The following is a 27284-nucleotide window of genomic DNA, read 5'->3' on the forward strand; positions in this document are numbered from 1 at the left end:
CAAGGTGAACTATTTGCTCTGAAAACTGGCAACTAGGGAATCTCAGTTGAGGGCTAACTAACATAATCCTATACTGGACAGTGGACAGTAAATTCCATTAAAAGAAGAGCTGGATATTTATAATACTCATTTTTAAGATCCACAGACATTACCATGTTGGTGGGAAGAGATATGACAAAACAGTAGAAACTGGCCAAGGTCCATCAGGAGTGTCTGAGCAGTAAGGAGTGTTATTGGTGAGATCTCCAAAGAAGCCTGGCGATGGTTCCTCACAAGAAATGTGTGCCCTTCAAGGAAAACTGAGTGCACTTCAGGGGTGGTGCCCATCCCAATCACATGCCAATAGACTGATTTCTTATGACATCCAATCAGACCTGTAAAGTAAGAATAACACAGCTATAAGCAAGAAGTAGAGAATTTGAAATGGAAAACACTTTCTAGGATAGGATGAACAAATTGTCCTTACAAATTTTATTATCTTGACTTGGAACCAAACTTTCCAAGGACACTGGGGTACTGTCAAACTAACAGCTCTTGCCAAATTATCAATGACTATCATGCTGCTAAATCCAATGGGTATTTTTCAGTCTTCATCTGCATCTGTTGACCATTCATTTCTTCTGGAAATTCTCTCCTCCCCTGGCCTCTGTTTCAACAGAGTTTTGTTCCCCTAAGGCTTAGACTGCTCCTTCTTCTGTCTCATTTTGTGACTGCTCCTTCTTTACCCATCCATTAAATGATGGACCACTCCAGGGCTCATCCCTAGGCCTTATTCTCTCGTTAATCAAATTTTCTCCCTGAATAATATCATTCATTCTCATGGTATTAACTCCAGACTGATACAGACTGATACCTTCTCAATATCTTCACATGGATATCTCATAAAACCCACAGGTACAAAACCAAATTTTCAATCTTTATCACCTCACCTTATTCCAGACTTCTTTATTTCAGTGAATGGTACCATCCTGAATTCAATTATGCAAGTGAGAGTTATTCTTGTCCCCACTCTCACTTCTCACATCCAATCTAACGTCAATGATGGCAATATAACTAATAACAGTAATGTTTACTGAGCACTTGTGTAACATCAAGCACTGTCCAAAGTATTTTACAAGTTTTAACTCCCAATAACCCTACGAATGTAGAAACTATAGTTACCATCCCTCACTTAGAGGCGAGGAAACTGATGCCCAGAGAGGTTAATTAACTTGATATGTGAGAGCAGGGACTTGCATGTTTTGAAAGTTAATTTCTTTTCTAATTCTGAAATCATGCATATTAATTATAGAATTCTTGAAAAATATAGAAAAGAGTTAAGAAAATATCCTTCCTCGTCCTTCATTATTTTCTTGGGTGTCTGAATTTTCCAACTTCCTCTTTCTTGGTTTACTCTCTGGTTTTATTGTTGCACATATTCAGTGGCTTCTAAGGGCTACCATTTCTGAAAATGTCTTTATTCTTCCCCCAAAGTTAAGTTATAGTTTGGCTATGAATTCTAGGTTGAAAATAACTTTTCCTTTAGAACTTTTAAGGTATTGGTTTATTACATTGCCAGTCTAATTCTCATGCCTTTGTATGTGACCTGTTTCTCCCAGGGGAAGCTTATATATCTTCTCTTTGTTCTTTGAAATTCCACAAACCTAATTTTGTGTGGGGATACTTTTTTATTTATCCTGCTGGGAAATTTTTATATAAAAGACTCAACTCTTTTCTTTTTTTAACACTTCATTCTATCATTTCTTTGATTTTAAAAATCTCTTTTTCTTTTGCTTTCTGGGAGGTTTGCTTTATACCACTTTCTATTAAGTTTGTATTTTGACAATCATATTCCTAATTTTGTGAGCATATTCTTGTTTTGATTGTTTCTTTTTCATATAATCCTATTATTACTTTTTTTTTACTTACTAGAAACCTGTTTATTATATTTATTATAAAAGGATGTAACTCAGGAACATCCAGATGGAACGGATGATAAGGCAAGGCATACTACTTTTGTTTATCTTTGCATATTGTCTTTGTGTTTCAGGCTTTCCTTAAATATCTGTTCATCCTTGGATGCCCATTTACATTTAAGCAAAAGAAACCTTAATTTTCAGATAACTGAGGAGAACTGGAGAAGAGAGCTCTGTGGTGAATGCAGAAGCTCTTGAGGATTCTTGAGCAGGCTGTACATACCTGGCAGAGACCTGTTTATATAGCCATTGATTGTGTGCATTGCAGATGCAGGGTCCACAGCCTGTGTCAAGGACTCATTTTTTCCTGAGTGCCAACTTTTCCCTGTTGAGAGAGGATGCGAATAGAGGGCCAGCTAAGTGTCTGTCTCATGTCAGCACAGTAGGCACAGATGATTTGCCCTCAAAGTCAGTAAGAAAAAGGGAGAAGACAGTTACCAAAAGGCAGCTATTTCTCGCTCAAAGTAATGATCTCTCCCTATATTTATCCATGACACTACTTGGAAAGGAATAATGACAGATGATAACTAGTGGAAGGGAGAATATCGGTTAATTTGCACCATGATGATTTCATTCTATTCATTAGCTGACTTATTTAAAAGGAGGCACATGAAAAGCATCCTAGGAAAAGGCTGCCAGTACCTGTCCCTGTCCTAACTGCTTCATTCAGTTTGCAATAATGAAAGCCCAAGAACCCAAAAGCTTTCCAACCTCATCCCTGGAATTAACAAGAGTGAAAGGCACTATAAATATTATTATTAGCAGCTCCTTGTGCAAAGGACTGAACCTTTCTGAGGCACCCAGCCTTTGGGGAACTCTCATAAGTTCATTTATCCCTTGATCCACTCATTTGTTCATTCAGTTAAACATATTTACTGAACACTGCTGAGCACTAGGCACTGATGACAAAGAAGACACAGCCTCTACCTTCTAGGCGCTTACAATTTAGCTCGAATAGACAGAGAAGCAGACAATTATAATACAGAGTGAAGAGTGATGTAAGAGAGATAAGAACAGGCTATTATGGGAGCAGAGAGGAGAAGGAACCTCACTTTGCCTGAAGAGAAAGGAATACAAGGTCAAAGAAGATAAATATTAAATAAAGCCAGCAATGATGATTTAGTGTCATAAGGAGGAAGCTCAAGGTGCTGTGGAAATATATAAAGAGGCAACTAACCTGGACCAGAAGGAGGAGAAACTTGGTGTGAAGCTGGAGACAGGCTTTCCAGGCAGAAGCAACAGCATAAGCAAAGGTCCGGATACAAGAAAAAGCATGGCGTGTTTTGGGTGTTACACAAAACGTGTACGGTGTGGCTGCAACTTGAACGGTGATGAACGGTGAGGCAGGAAGAGAAGCACAATGAGGCTAGACAGGTCGTCAAAGACTAGGTCATGTATCAGTGTGTTAAGACATTTACATTTTGCCTTGATGTAAAATTGAAGGATTTTAAGGGCTGGGGTGACAAGATCAGATTCACATTTCGGTAGGCTCCCTTTGGCTGCTATAGTAACAATGAAGTGTCAGGGGGCACAAAAAGACAAGGAGACTAGTCAGGAGAGAGACGATGGGGGGGTCTCACTTCAGAAGGTGATCATGACGGTGACGAGGACGAAATCACCCGCTTAATCCTTACAACCATCCTATGAAATAGTACTTATTATTTCACTTTTCAACTGGATAAAACTGAGACACGGAGGGGTTAAGTAACTTGCCCAAGTTACTTAAAAGTAAGAGATGAAGATAAGAAAAAGTATACTCATAGAAACACAGAACACGAGGGGGGCTGCCAGGGTCTGGGGAAACGGGGAAATGTTGGTCAAATGGTACAAGCTTTCGGTTTTAAGATGTGCAGTGTGATGACTATACTTAATCATACTACACTGAGCACTGGAGATATGCTAAGGGGCAGATTTCGGGGGCTCTCACCACACACAGGAAACAACTCTGTGAGCAGATATGTTAGTTTGACTGTAGTAATCATTTCTCTATCTGTATCTGTTTATCTAAAATCATCATGATGTACACCTTAAATATATATGATTTTTAGTAAACATTTCTTTAAAAGATAACAGGGGGCATTTAGAAAGTAAAGCAATAAGTCACTTCAAAAAGGGCTTGTGGGACCAAAACTAGGAGCTCTTAAATGCTGTGACCAAAGACTGAAATTCTCCAAAGGATGTGATAGTCACTCAATTGGGCTGTGTTTTCCTGAGGAGATAGAAACCTTAGCCACTCGTATCCATGATTGGCGATGTGGGAAAGTAAATAAATGTCTCCCACGTTTAACCAAAACTAACAAACAACCAAACAAAACAAAATTACATACATGAAACGTTGTCGCGGGTACAGGTCTTGCCCCTAGCCCTTCACACCAGACCTCCTGGTTTGACACGTCACCTGCTGGTTTGACTCAGCTCCGCCGCTGGGAGCAGAAGCTGCCCACGACGCTCAAGGCCAGACAGCCGCAGCAGGCCGTGTGCAGAGACGCTGTGCACGCACTGCAGTCTGCAGCTGCGCCGCTGGGAGAGCTCCGCCCCTTCCCTCGTCCCTATAAAGCAGCCCCGCCTACGGCCTGTCGGAAGGGCGTTTGCTCTAGAGTCCAAGCTCGCACTTCTCTGTTCTTTGCACAAAGAATAAAACTTTCCTTTGCTTCAAACCGGAAAAAAAAAGAGAAAGTAAAGCAAAAAGTCTTTGTTGATGGATTTAATAAGAGGGACAAGGTTACCCAGCTACTCTATCTTCTTACTTCATAGCTGCCAGTGGAACTCAGCTTACATTTTTTCCTTGGAATTCATTTTCATCCCTGTCTGCATCATTCCTGAATGATAACGTCGTTTATGATCTTTCTGTAATCACTTCCTCTGGACATTAACAGCCCTCATGCTCAAGTACCACATTAAATTAATATATTTCATTTCTTTCAGGAGACCAAAATTCAGACTGCAGCTCACTAACCTTCATCAAACACAGCAAAAAGTAGTACAAATTCGTGCAAGGTCTGTGTCCTTTCTTTGGTCAGACTCCCTGAAAAAGAAGTGAGAGCACTTATCTTCTATTGAAAATCCTCTCATAGGAAAATGACACTACGAGGATACATTACTTCATCAACTGCTTTGTCTCTTGGTCTCTTACTAACTTTACCATAACATTATTTCCTTGGTGTCACATCTTCTATGCCAGTAATTCTAAAATTATTCGGGGTAAAGGACTTTTTTAAAAATTTCAGATTTGTTGCAGACCCTTGCTTTTATAAAATACACTAAGAATTAATTACTAAAAAAGAAATTAAAAAGACATACAAACTACAAGTCCATATAACCATATTTCATATATATGTATATTCAGAACAAACAGAAAACAGAAAAAGAGGGCTTCCCTGGTGGCGCAGTGGTTGAGGGTCCGCCTGCCGATGCAGGGGACGCGGGTTCGTGCCCCAGTCCGGGAGGATCCCACATGCCGTGGAGCGGCTGGGCCCGTGAGCCATGGCCGCTGAGCCTGCACGTCCGGAGCCTGTGCTCCACGACAGGAGAGGCCACAGCAGTGAGAGGCCCGCGTACCGCAAAAAAAAAAAAAAAAAAAAAAAAAAAAAGTTATGAGCAAAATAACTACTGTCTATATTAAACACATACTCACACTTTAAATGAACACCATGTATATCAATATTTAAAGTTATCAATGTTACAAATAAGCTTGCTTCATGCTTTAACTGTTGAATTTGTTAGCTGTCTTTCTTAGCATACTTTTTCACTTGATTGGGAAGTTTTCTTTGCAGGTTTATTTTGAGTAGGAAGATTTTTGTTTATAATGTTCTTTCCTCTCTTGTACTTTTTTAAAAAATTAATTAATTAATTTATTTTTGCCTGCATTGGATCTTCATTGATGTGCACCAGCTTTCTCTAGTTGCAGCGAGCGGGTGCTACTCTTCGTTGCAGTGCACGGGCTTCTCTTTGTGGTGGCTTCTCTTGTTGTGGAGCATGGGCTCTAGGCATGTGGGCTTCAGTAGTTGTGGCACACAGGCTCAGTAGTTGTGGCTCATGGGCTCTAGAGTGCAGGCTCAGTAGTTGTGGTGCATGGACTTAGTTGCTCCGCGGCATGTGGGATCTTCCCGGACCAGGGCTCGAACCCGTGTCCCTTGCATTGGCAGGTGGATTCTTAACCACTGTGCCACCAGAGAAGTCCTCTCTTGTACACTTAATGCTTGGAAAGTAAAAGTTAAATTGGACGAAGAAACTAACTCACCCATACAAATTTAAAATACAGGTAAAGCTGTCTGAAAAGATTTTAATTTTTTTATTATATATTTTTTAAATTATCAAGTAGTGAAACTGATGTCTTTCGGTAGGTGAATGGATAAATAAACTGGTCCATTCAGACAACAGAATACTATTCAGCACTAAAAAGAAAGAAGCTATCAAGCCATGAAAAACATGGAGGAACCTTAAATGCATGTTACTAAGTGGAAGAAGCCAATATGAAAAGGCTACATACGGAAAAGGCAAAACTATGGAGACAATTTAAAGAACAGTGGTTGCCAGAGGGTAGGAGAGGGAAGGATGAATAGGCAGGGCACAGAGGATTTTTAGGGCAGTGATATGATACTATATATGACATATATATCATACTATATGATATATGATACTATATGACATATGATACTGTATGATACTAATATAATGGACACATCTCATTATACATATAATCCAAGTCCACAACATAGTGATTCTATGTTTCTATACATTACAAGAGATCACCACAATAAGTCCAGTTGCCATCTGTCACCATACAAAGTTATTACAGTGTTATTGACTATATTCGCCATGCTGTACATTTCATCCCTGTGACAAATTTATTTTGTAACTGGAGGTTTGTACCTCTTAGTCTCCCTCATCTATTTCACTCATCCCTCCACCTCTCTCCCCTCTGGTAACCACCTGTTTGTTCTCTTTATCTATGAATTTGTTTCTGTTTTGTTATTATTATTATTTGGCCATGCTGTGCAGCATGTGGGATCTTAATTCCCCAACTCAGGACTGAACCCATGCTCACTGCATTGGGAGCATGGATTCTTAACCACTGGACCACCAGGGAAGTCCCTCATTTATTTTATTTTTTAGATTCCATATATAAGTGAAATCATACAGTATCTTCTTTCTCCCTCTGACTTATTTCACTTAGGATAATGCCCTCTGGTCCATCCATGTTGTCACAAATGGCAAGATTTCATTCTTTTTCATGGCTGAGTAATATTCCCCACATCTTCTTTACCCATTCATCTGTTGATGGACACTTAGGTTGCTTCCATATCTTGGCTGTTGTAAATAGTGCTGCAATGAACATTGGGGTACATACATCTTTTCGAATTAGAGCTTTCATTTTCTTCTGAAAAATACCCAGAAGTGGAATTGCTGGATCATATGGTAGCTCTATTTTTAATTTTTTGAGAACCCTCCATACTGTTTTCCATAATGACTGTGCCAATTTACGTTCCCACCAACAGTGCACAAGGGTTCCCTTTTCTCCACATCCTTGCCAACACTTGTTATTTGTGGTCTTTTTGATAATAGCCATTCTGATATGTGTGAAGTGATAGCTCAAGGTTTTGATTTGTATTTCCCTGATGATTAGCAATGTTGAGCATCTTTTCATTTGTTCATTCACTTGGCACTATGTTGTGCACTTAGAACTATAATAGTGTTGTAGGTCAATTATACTTCAATAATTTTTTTTTTTTTGGCTGCACCGTGCAGCTCGTGGGATCTTAGTTCCATGACCAGGGATTGAACCCGGGCCCTCAGCAGTGAGAGTGAAGAGTCCTAACCACTGGACCGCCGGGGAATTCCCGGGAAAAAATTTTTTTATAAAAGGTTTAATTTAAATTACTATGATTTTTAGAATAAGAACTTATAAACATGTATAAATGCTTGCTTTTCTCAGATTTTTATGTTTTTGGGTTACAGATGACTAACCTCCTGAAGTGGTCTATACGCCATTGATCACACACTTGGATGTATTTACCTTCATGGAGGTTTCAAGGCATCTAACACAAAATTATAAAAGGCACTACTGAGACAGCCCATAGGATATCTGAAGTAGAAAGCAGAAGAAGAGAAGAGAGAGCTAATTCCAGAACTTGGCTTTTCTTGAACGTTAGAGTGCATTCTGGCTACATAGGATGGGCATCTGTTCTTCTCGGAGACTACATTATTCTCCTTTCCCTGGCAGGACACTAGGGAAAGGAAACCTCTTTCAGATGTTTGTACTTGCCGGCTTATTTCATCTCAATCCTACTCTTTCTTATACTTACCTTCTCTACAAACCAGCAGGGCTCCAATGAGGCCTGAGTTCACGTCTTTCACCAGGTCCACATGAGAAAGATATGAGTAGGTGAGACATGGTGGGTCAGAGGCCGTTGGACCATTTTCTTTCAGGACCTGCCAGACGTAGGTATGACTTTTACCAGGAATGACTTTATCATCTTCCTTCTCCCTTTGGCTGGTTTTATCCTCATATTCAGCACCTAAATCAAGGAGGGATAAAATTGTCCTTCCTATGCCCATTGCCCACTCAAGGAAACATCAAGTTTATTGTCAGCAGTAGACTCTACACAAGAAACAGTGTTCCTGAAACTTAATTTGGAATACTAACAAGTAGCAGCTATACATGGGGAGAAGCCTTATATGTTGCCGAGGAGTTCTTGACCACTAATGCAAACATGAGCGGTTGAGTGGTCCTCTGAGACCTCCAGATTGTAACAACAATACTGCTTTCATTATTGCATCTTTTTACCTAATTCAAGTCAGTTCAACTCAGTAGACATACATGGGTATGTACTCTTGTCCCAGACTCTTTACTGAGCACTGGTGAGGGTCAGGGAAGGGTGAGACGCAGAGATTTTTTTAAATGTTGTTTTTAACTTGGTTCTTCTCTGGCGGGCCAGACCATATCAGGGGCAGATATTTTCTGGCTGTCCCATCCTTAGTGATGTTAAAATTGACCCCTGGATTATCCTGATACCTTTATTCTACACTGGGCACTATATGTTTTCATTGTTAGTGGCGTGTCATTGCCTCTACATCATTTCAGTGGACTGAAGTAGAAACTATTGAAACTCACTGACCATAACACTTATACTTCTATTGAACTATTTTTCTAGCAATGCACCTTAGCTTCTCAGATTCATCAGGGTCTCTGAGACTCCAGAGCCTCCCAAGGCATTCAGGGTGCTCCTCATCTATACCCCATCGTACCCCACAACAGCTATACATCTAATAGAGGGACCTCTCCAGCAGAGCTGTACAAGAGACCCCCTGCACTGGCCCACTATAAAGTCAGCCTCTTTGGTAAAGGGGTGCCCCTCCAGTGAGCACTACGGACAATTGGCTTCATCCAGAAGCAACAGCAGACCAATACCTGTGCTTGGCAGATCCTGGGGGACATTTAGAAAAATGTGAGTTGTACCTCAGGTTGGAGAGTGTGGTTCAGGTGTCTGTGTGATTGTGGGTTGGTATAAAATTCTGAATAGTGAATACATTTGCATAGGGAGGGAGGGGATCATGGACGGGTAAAGAAGGGGCTTCAACTATATCTATAATGTTTAATTTCTTAAAATAAAGTAAGCAAACATGGCAAAATGTTAAGATCTGCCAAAGTGAGGTAATGGGTACATGTTTGTTTGCTCTATTATTTCCTGTACCTTTTTTTTGTTTGAAATATTTCATTAGGAGAAGAATGTCCTTTTTCCTAATACTAAGGTTGGGGTTGGGGGGTTGATGAGAGGCCAAGAACGCGTGAAAATTATACCCGTCTTGGCAAGGCAGATGGTGAAAAATTGTAGGGTCAGTACATGGTGGATCCCAATGAGAATGAAGAATTGTAGGAGTGGGCAGTGAGAGAATGACAGCTGCAAAAGTAGGAAGTGATGTTCAGAATGTTGAAAGCTTGAACCTGAGATTTTGGGTTCTTCTCAGGTTGCTAATAACAAGGTCTATCCTTCGGTGAAGACAAAGTTGATTTGTCAAGACCAAGTGAAGTAGGCGGCGCCTGGGAAAAAGCATTGTGCACAGCCCTTAAAGTTCACATATCTACTGATGTCTCCATCAGAGTCTTACCTGAGCTTGTATATCAGCCACCACAAATATTCTAAGCAGAATGTGTTTTGTGTAATTTTTATCTTCTATTATATGAGGAAGAACACTGTTGGGACATTTGAGAGTTCAGAAAGTCTGCCTGTCTGCTTCCAGTGTCCTGGTTAGCCCTCTAGTCAACCCCCTGCTGCTGCTGGGTCAGCCTTGCCCCAGGTCTGGCCTAGGCCCCCAGAAGCTACCCTGCTGAGACATCCCAAATTCCTGGGTGTCCAGCAGGAGTTGAGACCCACATTCTGACTCCCCATGCCAAGGATTTTTGTTGGTCTCAGTCGTGAAAGGCCACAGCTCAGTTGACCCCTGGGCATGACTACTCTACCACAGGACAAATGCTGTGTTTCAGAGGCTACTCCACTTCACTCTCTGGTGCCTTCAGCTATTTTTCCTTTGCCTGATGTCTGCTCAGCAGCTTCAGGTTGGTACTTCTTAACTCGTATGCCCCCATACTGTCTTTCACAGCTCCCTCAAAGTTTGGCAGCTCATGGCCAACTTCATCTCATTCCTACTCAGAGCCTCATTTTGTGGACCTACTTACAGCCTAGGTTGGTGTCTTAGAACGCCACTCGTCCAGAGAAGAAATTAAAAGCCTTTCTCTAGTACTGGGTTTCCATTTTCAGCTCAAGACCAAACTTGAAATTTCCTTTGACAGACACTCCATGTGAACTAGCTATCTTGGCATACAGCATATGGCCACATCCAACAACAATATGGCAGGGAAATGTACTCTTGCCACTCTGGGGGAGGAGATGACTATTTGGTGAACTGAAATATAATTTACCAGAGTTGGTTTGGGAGATAAAAATGACAGGCTTGCAAAGCTATAGAGATAGAAATCAGATCAGAAGTTGTCTGGGACTGAGAGTGGGAATGGGGCTTGAACTGCAAAGACAGAACTTCTTGACATGGATTGTGTTGATGGCTGCATAACTGTCTAAATTTAGTAAAAGTCATCAAACTACTTTAGATGAGTGGATTTTGTGGTATGTAAATTATACCTCAACAAAGCTGTTTAAAGATGCTATAGGGAAACCATACACAAAAATTAATTTAAGATGGGTCACAGACATAAGTATGAAAGGGAAAATAATAAAACTTCTAGAGGAAAGCATAGAAGAAATTCTCCATGACCTTGGGATAGGCAAATGTCTTAAATAAGACACAAAGCTCTAACATAAAAGGAAAAAAATGTGATACCTTTTTTGTGCTTCATTAACCGTTGAATTTTCATGCTTAATTAACTTTAAGAACTTCTGTTTACCAAAAAAGAAAACTATTTAGAGAGTAAAATTAAAATTCAAGCTACAGACTGGAAGAAGATATGCAAATATTTATATCTGTCAAAGGATTTGTATTCAGAATATATAAAGTACCTCTACAAATCAATAAGAAAAAGATAAACAACTCATTTTTTTTTCAACAGGAAAACATTTAAACAGTTGATCAGATACTTTACAAAAGGATATCAGAAAGGTCAACAAGCATATGAAGTGATACTCAACATCGTCATGTCACAGATTTAACTTACATCCTGGGGCCCCCAGGCTAGTCTAAGAAGGCCAGGAGCCTGTGGATCATAACATATAAATACACAGGCTCGTGCTAGGATCGTAAATCGCATGGGCATTAGGCCATTGACTCACTGTGTTGTTCCTGGGAAGAACCACTGTAGCTGTATGTGTGAGAGATGATAGTCTATTTTCCCAGAACTCACCAGGCTTAGGGTGCAAAAGAGTCATCTCTATGGTCAGCTCCCAGCTGCAGAATTGTGGGAACCCTGGTCTCTCTAAAATGCCCCTAGATTAGTTCTGGAAGCTTCCAAGTAGATAAACCTCATGGAAATAGCCTGCCAGGCACAAGTCAGAACCTGGGATGACTTTTCCTCTACAGCACCTGCCCCCTCCTGTCTTTCACCTTCCCCCAGTCCAGGTCTGCCCTGACCTAACGAGTGCAACCTAGAAAACTAATGCTTTCCAATTTCAGAATGAGAAATTAGTCAACGCATAAGCATAGTTAGACCGTACAATACAGGGCATGTGCTCCAATAATTTCTTAATGATTTACTTGAATCTTCTTGATCTGTATATGCCATAGTCTATCTGGGCAATATCACAGTCTGTTGTGGCTCTCCCTTCACTCCCTTCCTGTACTGCGAAGGTTAAGGAGAAGCTAGTTGGGGTGGGGACTGTGGCCAAACAGGTTGCTTGCTGTAATGAGGTCAGCTTGTGCTTCTGCTAGTTGGCCCTAATCACATATTTAGAAATTGGGGGGAGGGGAGGCAGAGGAGATATCTGGAAAGTCTGAATCTAAGGAAGGAGAAGGAGAATTCTGTTTCATTTCTATACCATGGGCCTTGATCCTCCCTAGGAAGTTTTCTGGGCATAGGAAGGCAGATACAGTGGGATTTTTTTTTTTTTTTTTTTTTTTTTTTGCTTTATGCAGGCCTCTCACTGTTGTGGCCTCTCCCGTTGCGAAGCACAGGCTCCGGACGCGCAGGCTCAGCGGCCACGGCTCACGGGCCCAGCCGCTCCGTGGCATGTGGGATCTTCCCGGACCGGGGCACGAACCCACATCCCCTGCATCGGCAGGTGGACTCTCAACCACTGCGCCATCAGGGAAGCCCCTACAGTGGGATTTTTAACATCCGCGGCCTGGCTCCCCAAGGGAGAACAGGGAACAGCAACAAACTTTAGGGTTTAGACTGAAATGACAAGGTTCTTGACTTCATGAAATGGGCCTAGGTTTGAATCCCGAATCCACCTTTCAGTAGCTGTATGCCCTTATACTCAATACTCTTCTGTCCCTAGGATGACAGGACAATAGGAGGGCATTTGACTCACCTTCAGAAGACTTCCAGTAGGATACGCCGATAGCATGAAGACTAACAGGATGAGAAGCCATATTCTTAAGTGTAATGACCACCGTGTCATAAACCTCAGCCTGGATGGTAGGACCCAGCAGACCTGCAAGAATGAGATGTCCCCCAAAGGTCATTTGGAGGGTGGCACTCCAGAAAACCTGTTATCACAAAAGTGATGGTCAAAGTCACAGTAGAGAAGCATGCCCCTATGGTTATTGATAAAAAGTAGTAGCTGAATGAATGAATACATAAACTGCTATAACCAGCTCAGCCTCATAGTTGTTCTGAAGACAGATTTCTGGCAATTCATTCAATGCATTTATTCATTCAACTAATAACTGAGTTCCTACTATATTCTAGAAACTGCCCTAGGCACTAGAGATGCAGTAGTTAACAAGATAGATCATGGAGATCACATTCTAGAGACATTAAGCATGTAAATAAAGAAAGAAGAAAATTGTAGGTTGTTATAAATGCTATAAATGATGATGGCGTGCTAGAAAATGATGAGGCAGGAAGTAGAGGACACTTTAAATACGGTAAGCTAACGTGGTTGAAGCAAAGTGAATAAGCAAGGGAATAGTAGAAAATAAGGTTATCGAGGCAGGCAGGGCACGTAACATGTAGGACTTTGTAGGCTACAGCAGTTTGGATGAATTTGGAATTTAGAAGAAGCAGACTTGGGACTTGTTTTGGAGGACGAGTGTAAAAAATATTAATAAACAGAAACATCAATTAAATAGAGTTGGGAGACCAGAAGGGGGCGCTCTCACACCCTGTGACAATAGCAGAACCCGAGGGGAAGAAGACTCCTCATCGTTCCTGGCAAGGACTCAGCCAATGAGCAGCCACAGACTCTTTGTTTACTCTAGCCCTTCCAACTTCCTTTCCCCTCTATAAACTGTGTTCCTCTCCCTTTGCTATTCAGGGACTTGTTTGTAGCTTGCCATGGTTGCAGATCCCAGATTGCAATTCTCTGCTGATCCTGAATAAACCCATCTTTTCTGGAGAAATATCTGGTAGTCTATTTATTTCAACAAGGTCAACAAGTCAACAAGACTTGCTCATGGGTTGGATATTGAAGATAGGGGGAAAGAAGTGAGAGAGCCAGGAATGACTCCTGTGATTTTGGTTTGTGCCAGCGGGTGGTAGTCAGGCCATGGCACAGAAAATTTAGAGGAAAATCAAGACTTCTGACTTATATACATACTAAGTATAAGGTGCCTACAAATGGTTTTATTGAATGGACTGCATTCAATGGGATGAAAATATGAAATAGGCTTATTTTTCATAGTTTTTAATTGTATGTGGAATTTCCCTTTGTTGCATTTTGAACAGTCCCACTCTTTTTCCAGTAACCTTCACATAGTAAGAGTATCATCTTTAGGTACTAATAAATCCAGTCTGGTCTAATATCAAATTTTTGATGTCACCTGCAATTTAAGGGTCCCTCCCTCCTGCAGTTCAGTTCTGAAACAGGCTCAGAAACCTGTAATGGGAAAAGGAAGTTTGGTTGGCAGCTTCACCGCTTTCTCATTTTACTGCCGCTGGACTTTCTAAAGTTGGAGCTAGTGGACAAAGGACAAGTGCAAAAAGAGACATGCTGACAAGATCTTTCTTGGCTTTGGTACCCCCTGGATGTGGCACATGCCAAAATTCTGGGTCTTTCTTTCTTAGAGAACTTATATGAGTTCTTTAGAGACTCTCTCCCTCTCAATATGGCGACGCCCTACTCCACCTCCCCCTGGCATGGGATCGCCCTCTCCAGCTGTCACTTTATCTCTCCCCTCAGTTTCTGCTTCTGACAGTACAATCACATAGACCTTTTCTGTTGGAATCACCTAGCCCTGGCAGGAAGTCCTCTCAGGCAGGGTCTTCTTGAGGCGAGTCTTGTCCTATGACCTTCCTGGTCTCACACGTAACAGTTGCAGTGCAGTTAGCCTCTGCTATAGCCCACTCTCCTTATTACGCCATCAGGGGAAGCTCCCCAACACTCTGGCATTGAAAGTTTTTCCAGATAAAAATCAGGCACTAGTCAGTATCTTCCAAGCTCCAGAAGAACTATGTCAAGTTTTCTAAATGATTCTCCTGAAGCCTCCCTCACTGCAGCTTGACATGAGGGAGAGGCCGCCCTCCCTCCATGGGAATATACAAAACACCAAAATGCTTTCAAAAGAAACCCTCAAGGGGACTTCCCTGGTGGCGCAGTGGTTAAGAATCCGCCTGCCAGTGCAGGGGACATGGGTTCGAGCCCTGGTCCAGGAAGATCCCACATACCACGGAGCAACTAAGCCCGTGCACCACAACTACTGAGCCTGCACTCTAGAGCCCGCGAGCCACAACTACTGAAGCCCACGTACCTAAAGACCATACTCTGCAACAAGAGAAGCCACCGCAATGAGAAGCCAGCGCACCACAATGAAGAGTAGCCCCTGCTCGAGGCAACTGGAGAAAGCCGGCACACAGCAACAAAGACACAAGGCAGCCAAAAAATTAATTAATTAATTACATTTAAAAAAAAGAAATATTCAAATCTAAACTCTTTCATAAGTTCCTAACCTTCTTTTATATAGGCTGGAGGTATATGATGGGCTAAAGGTTGCTGAACCAATTTTGGACCACTACCTGACCAAGTCCTGAATAGGTGGCCTGATATCTCTCTTTAGAATTTGGGGGTACTTGTCACCTATAATTCTGAGCAATCATTCTGAGGTAGGAAATGTCTCATCCTAACATCTTGTTACATGCTCATTTGACACCTAAGTGGAGGTATCAAGCAAGCAGTCTGAACTAGAGATATAAACTTGGGACTTATTGGCATGTATGATATTTTCAAGCCATGAGACTGGATAAGATCAGCTAGGGATTGGAAGCAGAGAGGAAATAAAATGAACCCAGGTCCAAGATAAAGGGCACTCAAGCAGAGGAGGAGGGCCCAGTAAGAAGACTGAGACCATTCAGCCAGTGTATTTCCCCGAGAGGTGGTAATAAGGGAAGCCTGGCCAAGAAAACTGCAGCCCCAAGACTGGGGAATCCTTGCAAGGAAATAAGATACCCAGTTTCATAACAATGAGTCAATATTGTTTGCATTACCCATCCATGGTGGCCTGGGCTTGGCAATGTTGAAATGCTGATCCATGAACTCTACAAACACAGTCTTTTTGTACATGGCTGAGGTGTTGAATGGAAAAGATCTTGGCACTCTAGGAGAAAACCTGTGTGAAAAAAGGAAAAAGTCATTCATTTTGGTTGACCCTTCTTTGAACCCACTTTAAAAAACAGCTATGGGACTTCCCTGGTGGTCCAGTAGTTAAGACTCCACGCTTCCAGTGCAGTGGGTTCAGGTTCGATCCCTGGTCGGGGAACTAAGATCCCGCATGCCGTGTGGTGTGGCCAAAAAAATAAAACATAATTTAAAAAACAGCTGGAAGTAATGCTTCCATCCCACTCTCCTCTACTGTTAACAAGGCAGATTGGAAGCTGTATATGAAGTCACAGAGAAAACTGCTGCCCCCCAAATTAGAGAGACAGGTGAATGCAGAGAATCACAACTTACTAGAACAGAAACCTTCAAGTAGGAATGCCTGTGGGAACCAGTGCTGTAGTAGGAAATAAAATAAATAAATTTTAAAAAATAATAAAAATAAAAAAGTTAAAATATGCCAGAGCATTCTGTTCTTATGCCTGCCCTCATGAGAAATTATTTTACCAGAGCTTATCATTCTGGGATTTTAATCACAGCTTCATCTACCTGGAAGAAGGAAGATACCCAACATCACCCTGCTTCTCCTTCCATGTAGAGGAAAGGAAATACCCAACTCTAGCCAGCCTGTGTCAAGGGGTGAGACTGAGAAGCAGTGGTGAAGTCCACAGTCCGGGGGCACAGGCTCACTGAAAGACTGAGACCTGATCACAGGGCTATAGAGCACTTCCCCACACCTCACCACCACGTTACTAAAGGCCTAATTTACCAAAGTTCCTTTTATCCAGTACATCACATCCATCATTCAACAAAAACTTACAAGGCACACTACAAGGCATTAAAAAAGAACCCCACAGTTCATAGAGACTGAACAAGCAGCAGAACTAGAGTCAGATATGACAAGAATGTTGGAAGTATTAGACCAGAAATTTAAAAAAAACTATGACTAATATGTTAAATATTTTCATGTAAAAAGTAGACAACATGTAAGAACAGATGGATAATAGAAGCAGAAAGATGGAAATTCTAAGAAAAATCAAGAAGAAATGGTAGAGATCAAAAACACTGTAATGGAAATGAAGAGTGCCTTTAATAGGCTCCTTAGTAAACTGGATATTGTTAGGAAAAAATCTCTGAGCTTGAGCATATGACAACAGAAACCTCCAACACTGAAAAGGAGAGAGAAATTTGCTCCTCAAGGGCTATAGATCATACCCTGAGTCATATCCCTGAGTTGTTTTGCAGATACTAAGACCCCCACCGGGCGGAAGAAGGTAAGGGCGTGCTGACCACCGGCGTGTAGACCTCAGACCACTGGAACCAGAAGGCTGATGATGTTGACTCCCTCCCGAAATACCACCTGGTTACCTCACCACCAAGCAGTCAGAAGAACGTCCATAAGCTGATCAGGTATCCCGCCACCCCCTCCCTCACCTTGCCTTCAAAAGCCCTTCCCCGAAAGCCATCGGGGTGTTCGGGTCTTTTGAGCATATGAGCTGCCCGTTCTCCTTGCTTGGCCCCAGGTTGGGCGTCTTGCAATAAATGCTGCACTTTCTACCAAGGAAACTGCACCAAACAACCAAGTAAACTGAATGACTTAGCCAGTCGATGTTAGCCAGCCTCAGTCGTTGGCACCCCAATGCTGCCAAAATGGACATATAAATGGAGGAGCCATGATGGTGACTATGCGTGGGCTCAACATCATGGACTCACCAAGGCCGATCTAGCTACTGCTGTTGTAGATGTCCAGCTTGCCAGGAACAGAGACCAACACTAAGGCCCTGATACGTCATCGTTCCTCAAGGAAACTATCCAGACACTTGGTGAGCCTCGGTAAGCTGAGCCCCAATGAACTCCTCCCAATAAACTTCCCGCACACATACATACACAAAAGAAAAGAAGCAGACAATCCTTTTTTTTTTTTGAAATTTGTGTGCTTAAACAGCTATAAAATCACCCAAGGAAACACAGAAGTTGTCACTACTTGCACAATGTTGGTTGGCAACATTCTTTTTCATCCCATGTGCTTTCAGATAATTCACCGACAGCTATAAATCTGTGGCAATGCTGTCACCCGTGATTAGCAGAACCCCGCTCAGAACGACCGAAAACTTAAAAGGCCCCCAAACGGTGCTTCCCAGCAAAAGGGTAGGCGTGAGGCTGTCAGAGCTCTTTCGTGAGGCACACAGTGGCCCTCCGCCCACCCAAACTGCGGCTATGCTAAGGCGAAGCTGGTACCCAGCAGGGTGGAACCATCTGGTAGGTCCCCGAGTTTGTGCCCCTGGAGCTCTGATGAGGGGTGTGGCCCAGAGACGTAGGTTTGAACGGCTCTGGTGAAAACTAAAAAAAGTGCACTAAAAAAAGTGCATCGAATGGCAGACAGAGCAGACGCTGCTATGCGAGTTTCTGGGAGTCGCACTCAACACGAATGGCAGGCGACGGTGGAAAGAAGAGGCATAGACACAGGCAGACACACCAGACAGCCACTTGCAGAAGGAAGCCCTGTGAGCCCTAGACAGTGTTGAAACCAGGGAGGAAGGACAAGCCCAGGAAAGGAGGGAGACGCCCCTTCAGAAGACACAAGGGTTTGGCCGAGCCTGAAAATGGTGAGCCGGCACCTAACAGTTTAGCAGCTCTTGCTTCACATGAAGATTGTTGCAAGCACGAGAGAAACTGGCCAAGCGACAGTCACAGAGGAAGACCTCAGCAGCCTTGGAGGGATGGGGCAGCAGATGGACTGAAGACACTCCTTCCAAGTGTGCACTGTTTTGCGTACACCTCTCTCAAGGAGGAGGCAAAGATGAGACTGACTTAATTCTCTCCTCCCTGACAGCCCTCCCCTCCCAGGGAGCCTTGCAGCTCACTCAATCCCAGGGTTTCCAGGACACCCGAGAAAGCACGTGCCGGGAGCAGCTCGGCCAGCCCAAGGCCAGGACAAGTGACTCTATGTACTGGCTGAGGGCCAGAAGCCAGCATACTGATAAGGAAGCCCTTCCAGTAAAAGGAGCTGATTTACGGAGGCAGGCGTGGGGATCTGCATGGACCAGAGTGCACGAGCAGGCTGAATGAGCAGATTGTCAGAGGCCCATCTCATCTACTCGTGCTACACAGCCACCTTTACCTCAAGTCACACCCACAGTCATGTGGGGGGTCCCTGACGACCAGTTGCTGGGGGGGAAGAAGCCTGAGATTATGTACAGTTGGGTCAGCTTGGTATTCAGGTACGAGCCAAAAATTGACTGCTGTTGTATTACAGCCCCACTCAGGGGTGGATTCAATAGACAATGGTGAAGGATAATCTCCCGGTGGGCCAAATTCTGGCTAATGTTGGTTGTTCACTTTGAGCAGAAAGAGAAAACCGCCCAAGGTTCAAATATATACAGACTAATGGACAGCAGCAAATGGCTTGGCTGGCTGTTCAAGGGCCTAGAAAGAAAAGGACTGGAAGGTCAAGGACAAGGATGTCTGGGGCGAAGGCATATTAGTGAGTGGGTACAAAATAAAAAACCTTCATGTTATATGTTAATGCCATCAGAGAATAGCTACTGTGGAAGAAGTGCAAAACAATAACAGACAAAATGACTGACGATTACCATTAGCCAGCCTCTACATGGGCCATCTCAGTGCTGGCAAGATGTGAGCCAAGCGGCTGTGGAGGCGTGGAGAGAATGAATGCATGGACCCAAAAGCAAGGGTTCCCACTGACTAAGGCTGATTTAACTTGTGTTGCCTCCCCAAATCCAACCTGCCAGCAACAGAAACCAATGCTGAGTTCCTAACTGGGCACTGTCCATCATGGAGACCAGCCAGCGATTCGGTGGCAAATTACATTGGATCCCTTCCACCCTAGAAGGGCTGGCTCTTCATTCTGAAGAGAAGAGACATGTATTTCAGGGATATGTTAGCTTTCCTGCCTGCAGGGCCTCAGCCAGCACCACTGTCTGAGGGCTCACAGAGGGTTTGATTCACTGATGTAGGATCCCATATGATATCATATCAGACCAGGAGACCACTGTACAGCAAAGGAGGTGCTGGAGTGAGCCCATGACCATGGCATCCACTGGCTTTATCAGATGCCACCCCATACAGAAGCTGCCAGACAGAGAGAGCAATGGAATGACCTCTTAAAGGCACAGCTAAAGCTCCAGCTTGGAGGCAGGGCTCCATAAGGATAGAGGGTCAACCTCCAAGGTGCTGGATATGCATTGATTCAAAGATGGTTCTGTGGCCCCAATGAGAACACACGGGTTTAGGAACCAAAGAATGGCAGCAAAAGAACCTCTCTTCCCCCGTGACCCACCCGGGGAGTCTGCGCCGCCCATCTCCACCTGCAGCTCTGGGCTCGGCAGTGTAGAAGGTCCTCACAGCACAAAACACAAGAGTCTCACTGAGTGAGAAGCAGGGGCGCCGCCTGGGCACCTGGGGCTACCGTACCCAAGGAGCGGCGCGCCAGACGAGGAGCCCCCGGGGCACGACCACCAGGGGGGAGGGCTGTCTCACGCGAAGCAGGCAGGAGTGGGCCACACCCCAGGGCAGCCACACCAGGTGAGGGGCGCGATGAGACGGCCCCTGGGGCCTGGAGAAGCTGCCCCCGATGCAGGTGAGCACATGGACAGTGAGTGAGCGGGGGCTGTGATGGCGATGGGGAGGGGGCGGCCCGGAAGGTACTCGAACCCGGCCACCTGGGGGGTGGGTGCTGCTGGAGGACAGCCCTCAGCTTCGGTATCGGTATCTTCGAGGAGCGGCCCGCCGGGCTCATGCCCCGCCCACAGGGCCTGGACTCCCCTTTTCCAAAGCAGCCCACTGGCCCTTCTCAGGGAGGCCACGCCCATTCCCAGAGCAGACCACGGCCCCTTTCTGGAGCAGGTCACGCCCCCTCCCCAGGATAGCCACGCCCCTTCCCAGGATAGCCGCGCCCCTTCCTAGGGTAGCCAGTGCTTAATGACTGATCAGTACGGAGACACAGGGGGCCTGGCCGCGTTGGCCCAAGTGGGACAACTCAGAAGGGTCATTCCCGCTCCAGAGCTCCTTGTAGGACTGGCCTGCACTGCGGCCCAGCTTCTCCCTCCGCCCTCCCCTGCTTTCCCAGGTATTGATCCCAAGAACACTCTAAATAAAATTCCTGCACGTTGATATCCATCTCACAGTCTGCTTCTGGGGAACCCAAATGGTGATATTAATTCATATTTAAATGTGCTGTAATTTCATCCATCTCTAGAAATTTCCATGGCATTAGCCTAGGCATAGACCTACATGGCTTTTAGTCATTTAACATTATTTGATGCCTACATCGAGTATACTCCTCCCTTCGGTTCATTTGTCCCACCTCCTGGCCACTTTGAGACTATGCCCTTCCACAGTCATCAACTCATCCCTAGTTTGTTCCCTTCCCCTTTTCCCACTCCATCTCCTTGGTTCTCCTGAGTCTACCCTACTCAGTTTCTCCAAAGTTTCCATTGGTTTCTAACAAGACTCAGACCCATGTCCAGAGATAGGTATTTTGACATACACTAGCACAGTACTTTCACTTTAATATTTATGACTAAAATGAAAATATAAGACATAAAAAATGTTTACTAGATCAAGAGCTTGGACGAGCAGAGAAGGAACAGGATCACGAGCACACAGAAAACAAATTTTTCTCTCTCTGAGGGAAGAGTGAAAACCAAAAGCCAGATAAAAGATCAAGATTGTGAGACAGAAACAGAAGGCCTAGGCCCTAGTCAAGTGGGACGTGATTTATGTCTCAGATTCAGGGTAATCTGCACAGTAAGTGACAAAATGTTCCCGGGTTCACAGATTTTACTCCTTCCTAACTTATGTGGGTTTTTTGTTTGTGTATTTCCCTTGAGGTTTGATATATAAATCTTGCCAAATATATTTGGCAACAATGTCCTTGACCTGAACTGTTCTTTCACATTTTATCTAAAACCAATCGGAAAACCTATTATATTCCCTGACCCTTGCTTAGAAGAAGTTGAGCAGCTGCAGGAATAGATAATACAAAACTGAATTTTCCCAGATGTTTGTTTCAGACCTTGGCAGAGGTTGTCAGGATGTGTCCAGAGTCAGCTTATCCTGTTAATCAGTATCAAAATAATCTAGACTATAAAATGGTGTCATCAAAATAAAATTCTATCAACTTTTTCCTGGTAAATACATGTGACTGCCTATAAAACAACAGAAAGCTAGATAATAAATCATTTTCTCCATTCAATTCAATTTTACACTCGGTCTATTATTCACTATACCTCAGCCTGCGTGTTAGATGAAAACTATAATACAAGCACAATGTATTAAGTACAAATATTTCAATATTAATCTTCAAAAAGACCAACATTAATGGATAAATGGTCAATGGTTCATTTAGATACCAGGCTACCGACCATCTGGGCCTCTACTTCAGGATCATTAACACTGCACAACCACAGGCTTGGATCGCTTCCTTAAACCATACACAAAAGTTAACTCAGTGTATCAAAGAACTAAATATAAGAGCTAAAACTACAAACCTCTTAGAAGAGAACAGGTGTAAATCTTTGTGACTTTGGATTTGGCAATGGCTTTTTAGATATGACACCAAAACCACAAGCAACCAGTGGAAAAAAGAATAGATAAATTGGAGTTCATTGAAATGAAACTCTTTGTGCTGGGAGAAAATATTGAAAACAGGTATATCTGAAAATTCACTTCTATCCAGAATATACAAAGAATTCTCAAAACTCAACAATAATAAGACAACCCAATTTAAAACTGGGCCAAAGATTTGAATAAACATTTTATTAAATAAGATACAGGAATGGTCAATTACACATGCAAAGATGCTCAGCATCTTTAGTTATCAGAGAATGTAAATTAAACATACATAAGATACCACCACATAGTCATTAAAATGACTAAAATTAAATACTGGTGACATCAAATATTGTCCAGTATGTGTTGCCACTGGCACTTCCATGCATTGTTGGTGAGAGTACAAAATGGTACAACCATTCCAGAAATCTGTTGGTAGTTTCTTATAAAGTTAAACATGCATTTCAGCATGATCCAGCAATTTCACTCCTAGATATTTATGTAAGATAAAGGAAAGCAGATGGCCACACAAAAACTTGCACAGGTATGTTCATAGCAGGCTTATTTATATTAGCCCCTGGAAACAATCCAAAGGTCCATGTGGCAGGGAAAAGATATACACATTGTGATATATTCCCATAATTGAGTAGTAATCAGCAATAAAAAGGACAGAACAACTTCATGCAACAACCTAGGTGAATTTCCAAATCACGGTGCTTAAGATAAAAAGCCAGACACTGAAGAGTGCATACTGTATGAATCTACTGATATAAAAGTCTTGTAACTCCAAAAGCGCATCTGTAATTCCAGAAAGGAGCTTATTGCCTGGTGCCAGGTAAGGGTAGAGAGACTCACTGAAAAGTTGCAGGAGGGTTGACTAGGGTGGTGGTTATGTAACTTGCATGCGTTTGCCAAAGCTTATCAAACTGTACATTTGAAAATCTGTGTGTTTCATTGTATGTAAACTACACCTGTGGTAGGCAAAATGTTGTTCCTCGTGACCTTTGCCGTTTGGTGTTATGCTCATGAATATGTTCTGTTAGACAGATCCGAAGCATGAAACAGACTTGATGCACTCTTGCTAGCATGAAGATGGAGGGTGCCCCATGGAAACTGAGAGAAGGAACTAAATTCCAATTCAGCCCGGAAGTGGATTCCCCTACAGTCTCCAGTAAGGAGCAAAGCCCTGTCAACACCTTGATTTTGGCCTTGTATGATCCTGAGCAGAGTATCTAGTTGAGCCCACCTGGACTTCTGACCCACTGAAACTGTGAGATGATAAATGGATGTTGTTGCAAACTGCTAAGTTTGAGGTAATTTGTTACACAGCAGTAGGAAACTAACAGGATGCTCAAAGCTGATCCAAATACCAAAAAAATAACTTGACAACCAAATTAAAAATGTGATTAAAAATCATGCTTCTAAAGGAAATCAAAGAGGATATTACAGACTCTACTGAAAACAATGAAAAGAAAACTCTTCATAACATAACCTATGGGATATGGAAAAATTGTTCTCAGAGAAAAACGTATAGCTTTAAATGCCTTCACTGTTAAAAACAAAGGACAAAAGAAAGAGAAAAGAACATATTATTTTCCCTAAGATATTAGAAAAAATATAGCATGACAAGCCAAAAGAAACTATCATTGATAAAGATAAAATATGAAAATAAATTAAATATAAAAAATAACCAGGGACTTCCCTGGTGGCGCAGTGGTTAAGAGTCCACCTGGCAATGCAGGGGACACAGGTTTGAGCCCTGGTCTGGGAAGATCCCACATACCATGGAGCAACGAAGCCCGTGCGCCACAACTACTGAGCCTGCACTCTAGAGCCCTTGAGCCACAACTACTGAGCCTGTGCTCCAGAGCCCATGCTCCGCAACAAGAGAAGCCATCGCGATGAGAAGCCCGGGCAGCGCTACGAAGAGTAGCCCCTGCTCACCGCAACTAGAGGAAGCCCGTGCACAGCAACAAAGACCCAATGCAGCCAAAAATAAATAAAATAAATTAATTAATTTTAAAAAATAATGAAGAAGAACAAAAAAAGCCAAAAGCTCATTATTTGAAAAGACCACCCCCAACAACAACCAAAGAGAAATCCGTTATAAACTTGTTCATGTAGGAAAGGTAAATAACAAAAATTTAGGAATTTAAGAATGAGAAAGGGCAAATAGCTACAGATGATGTGGAGTAAAAGAATCATGAGAGAGTGCTATATGCAACACAGTGGCAACAAAATTGAAAAAATAAAGGAAATGATTTCCTAGAAAGGTATAAAATTATTAAAGCTGACTCCAAAAATAAGTTGAATTTTGATTTGACTAGTTAACATAGAAGAGCCTGAAGAGATGATTAAAGATATTGCAAATGTCACTTGGACCAAATGGATTCATATGTGAGTCTTATCTAACTTTAAAACAACAGATAACTCTAATGTTATCTGAGCTATTTTAGGCAATAGAAAAGGATAGAACACTCACCAGTTCATCTGATAAAGCCAATAAAACTTTAATACCAAATCTAATAATAATAGTAAAAAATAAAGTTATATATCCAGAAAAAAATGAAAACAGTAATTTGAAAAGATACATGTACCCCAATGTTCATAGTAGCACTATTTACAATAGCCAAGGCATGGAAACAACCCAAGTGCCCATCAACAGACAATTGACTTAAGAAGATGTGTTTTACACACACACACACACACACATACACACACACACACACACACACACACACACACACAATGGAATACTACTCAGCCATAAAAAAGAATGAAATCTTGCCATCTGTAGCAACATGGATGGACCTAGAGAATATTATGCTTAGGACCTAGAGAATATTATGCTTAGTGAAATAAGTCAGACACAGAAAGACAAATACTATATATTTCACTCATATGTGGAAATAATACAAATGAATGTATATGCAAAACAGAAACAGACTCACAGATATAGAAAACAAACATGGCTATCAAAGGGGAGAGGGAAGGGGGGAGAGACAAATTAAGGGTATGGGATTAACAGACACAAACTACTATATATAAAATACGTAAGCAACAAGGATATACAGTATAGCACAAGGAACTGTAACCATTATCTTCTAAAAACCTATGATGGAATATAATATGTAAAAATACTGAATCGCTATGCTCCTCACTTCAAACTAACACAATATTATAAATCAACTATACTTCAATTAAAAAATAAAGCTATAGATCAATCCCACATAATAAAGGCACACAGTATCTAAAAAAATATTAGCACATAGAACCCAACAATAATCAAATTGTATGAACATTAGATTTTACTCCAAGAATGTAAGGATATTCAATGTCAGGAAGTCTACTGACATAATCTATTTGTCCTCAACATATTAAAGGCCAAAATTCATATGATGCTAGAATGCTGAAAAGCCATTACTAATGAAAATTTTATGGCAAGGAGTAACAAAGACCACTTATCAAGAACAAACAGCAAATGTTATTCTAAAAAGCAAAATATGAAGACTGTTTCAAGTAAAATCAATAAGATAAGAAAAAGAAATAACTGATTAAACATTGGAAAAGAGCTAGAATCTGTCTTATTTTGAATATGATTCAATACACATAGAGACTGCCATGTAAAATTATTAGAATTTATATGAGAATTCAGTAAGGTAGCTAGATTTGAGATGAATATACACAAACCAATAGCTTTTCTCTATTCTGGTACTTAACATCAAGAACATAAGAGAAAACATTTGATTAACAATAGCAACGTATTTATAAAATGCATAGGGATAAATGTCATAATAAATTACTTACACTTATTATATTAATAAAATTTATGTATAAATTTAATGAAATTTAATGAAATAGATACTAATATATATGAGAATTTTACATGATGAATGTTTTTATTCAAATCAGTGACAAAAGATGTATTGTTTGATAAACGGTGCCTTGCGATAGGCTATTAATACTTGTAAGAATAAAATAGTTCTCATAATCTAAAAAAAAGTGAAAGCGCCCAAAGAAAAATGGGCAAAACATGTGAATAGTCAAATCTCAAAAAATAAATGCAGTAGTCAACAAGCATTTAAAAAGACGTTCAGCCTCATTAGAAATAAAAGGAATGTGATTATTGTAATGATGAAATATCACTCCATACCTACTAGATTGGCAAAGATTAAAAAACAAGGTAAAACTTATTGCTGATGTGAATGCAGGGAGAAGGGCACTCCTATATGTTGATGGTAGAAATGTTTGAAGAGTTCTAGCCTTTTTGGAAATTAAAACTAAAAAGGAAATATTCCCTTCATTCCAGCAATATCCCTCTTGAGAATCTGTCCTATAGGAATAAAAGCATCAGTATGTAATGATATAGGATATAATGGCCAAAAACCTGGAATAATAGGGAATTTTATTTAGCCATTAAAAAGACTGAAGTTATGCCAACTGACTTGGACAGAATTCTATTAGGTGTTAGTGAGTGAGAATAGTGTGTAATATCCCATTTTTGTAAAACAATGACCAAGAAAACCTTTATTTGCATATATGTGCATATGTGCGT

The 27284-nt window shown here is 41.9% G+C and overlaps 1 protein-coding gene and 1 non-coding gene across 2 annotated transcripts in view; one reads left to right on the forward strand and one right to left on the reverse strand.

Annotated features, from left to right (window-relative positions):
* The window catches only part of F8 (coagulation factor VIII), a 121996-nt gene that overhangs the window by 91105 nt on the left and 3607 nt on the right, over positions 1–27284 (reverse strand). Inside the window, exons 2-7 of the mRNA XM_027099677.1 lie at positions 16048–16169; positions 12935–13057; positions 8261–8473; positions 4912–4980; positions 2179–2280; positions 153–374 (exon numbers count right to left, since the gene is read on the reverse strand). Of these exons, the coding sequence (XP_026955478.1) occupies positions 153–374; positions 2179–2280; positions 4912–4980; positions 8261–8473; positions 12935–13057; positions 16048–16169 (851 nt within the window). The remainder of the gene's footprint in view (positions 1–152; positions 375–2178; positions 2281–4911; positions 4981–8260; positions 8474–12934; positions 13058–16047; positions 16170–27284) is intronic.
* On the forward strand, positions 4053–4180 carry LOC113616407 (small nucleolar RNA SNORA25). Its single transcript, XR_003431290.1, has one exon. It is a non-coding gene; the product is annotated as a small nucleolar RNA SNORA25 (small nucleolar RNA).

The sequence above is a fragment of the Aethalodelphis obliquidens genome, unplaced genomic scaffold (genome assembly GCF_003676395.1).
Source record: "Aethalodelphis obliquidens isolate GAN/ISIS:26980383/991018 unplaced genomic scaffold, ASM367639v1 scaffold136, whole genome shotgun sequence".
In the NCBI taxonomy this organism is placed as follows: domain Eukaryota; kingdom Metazoa; phylum Chordata; class Mammalia; order Artiodactyla; family Delphinidae; genus Aethalodelphis; species Aethalodelphis obliquidens.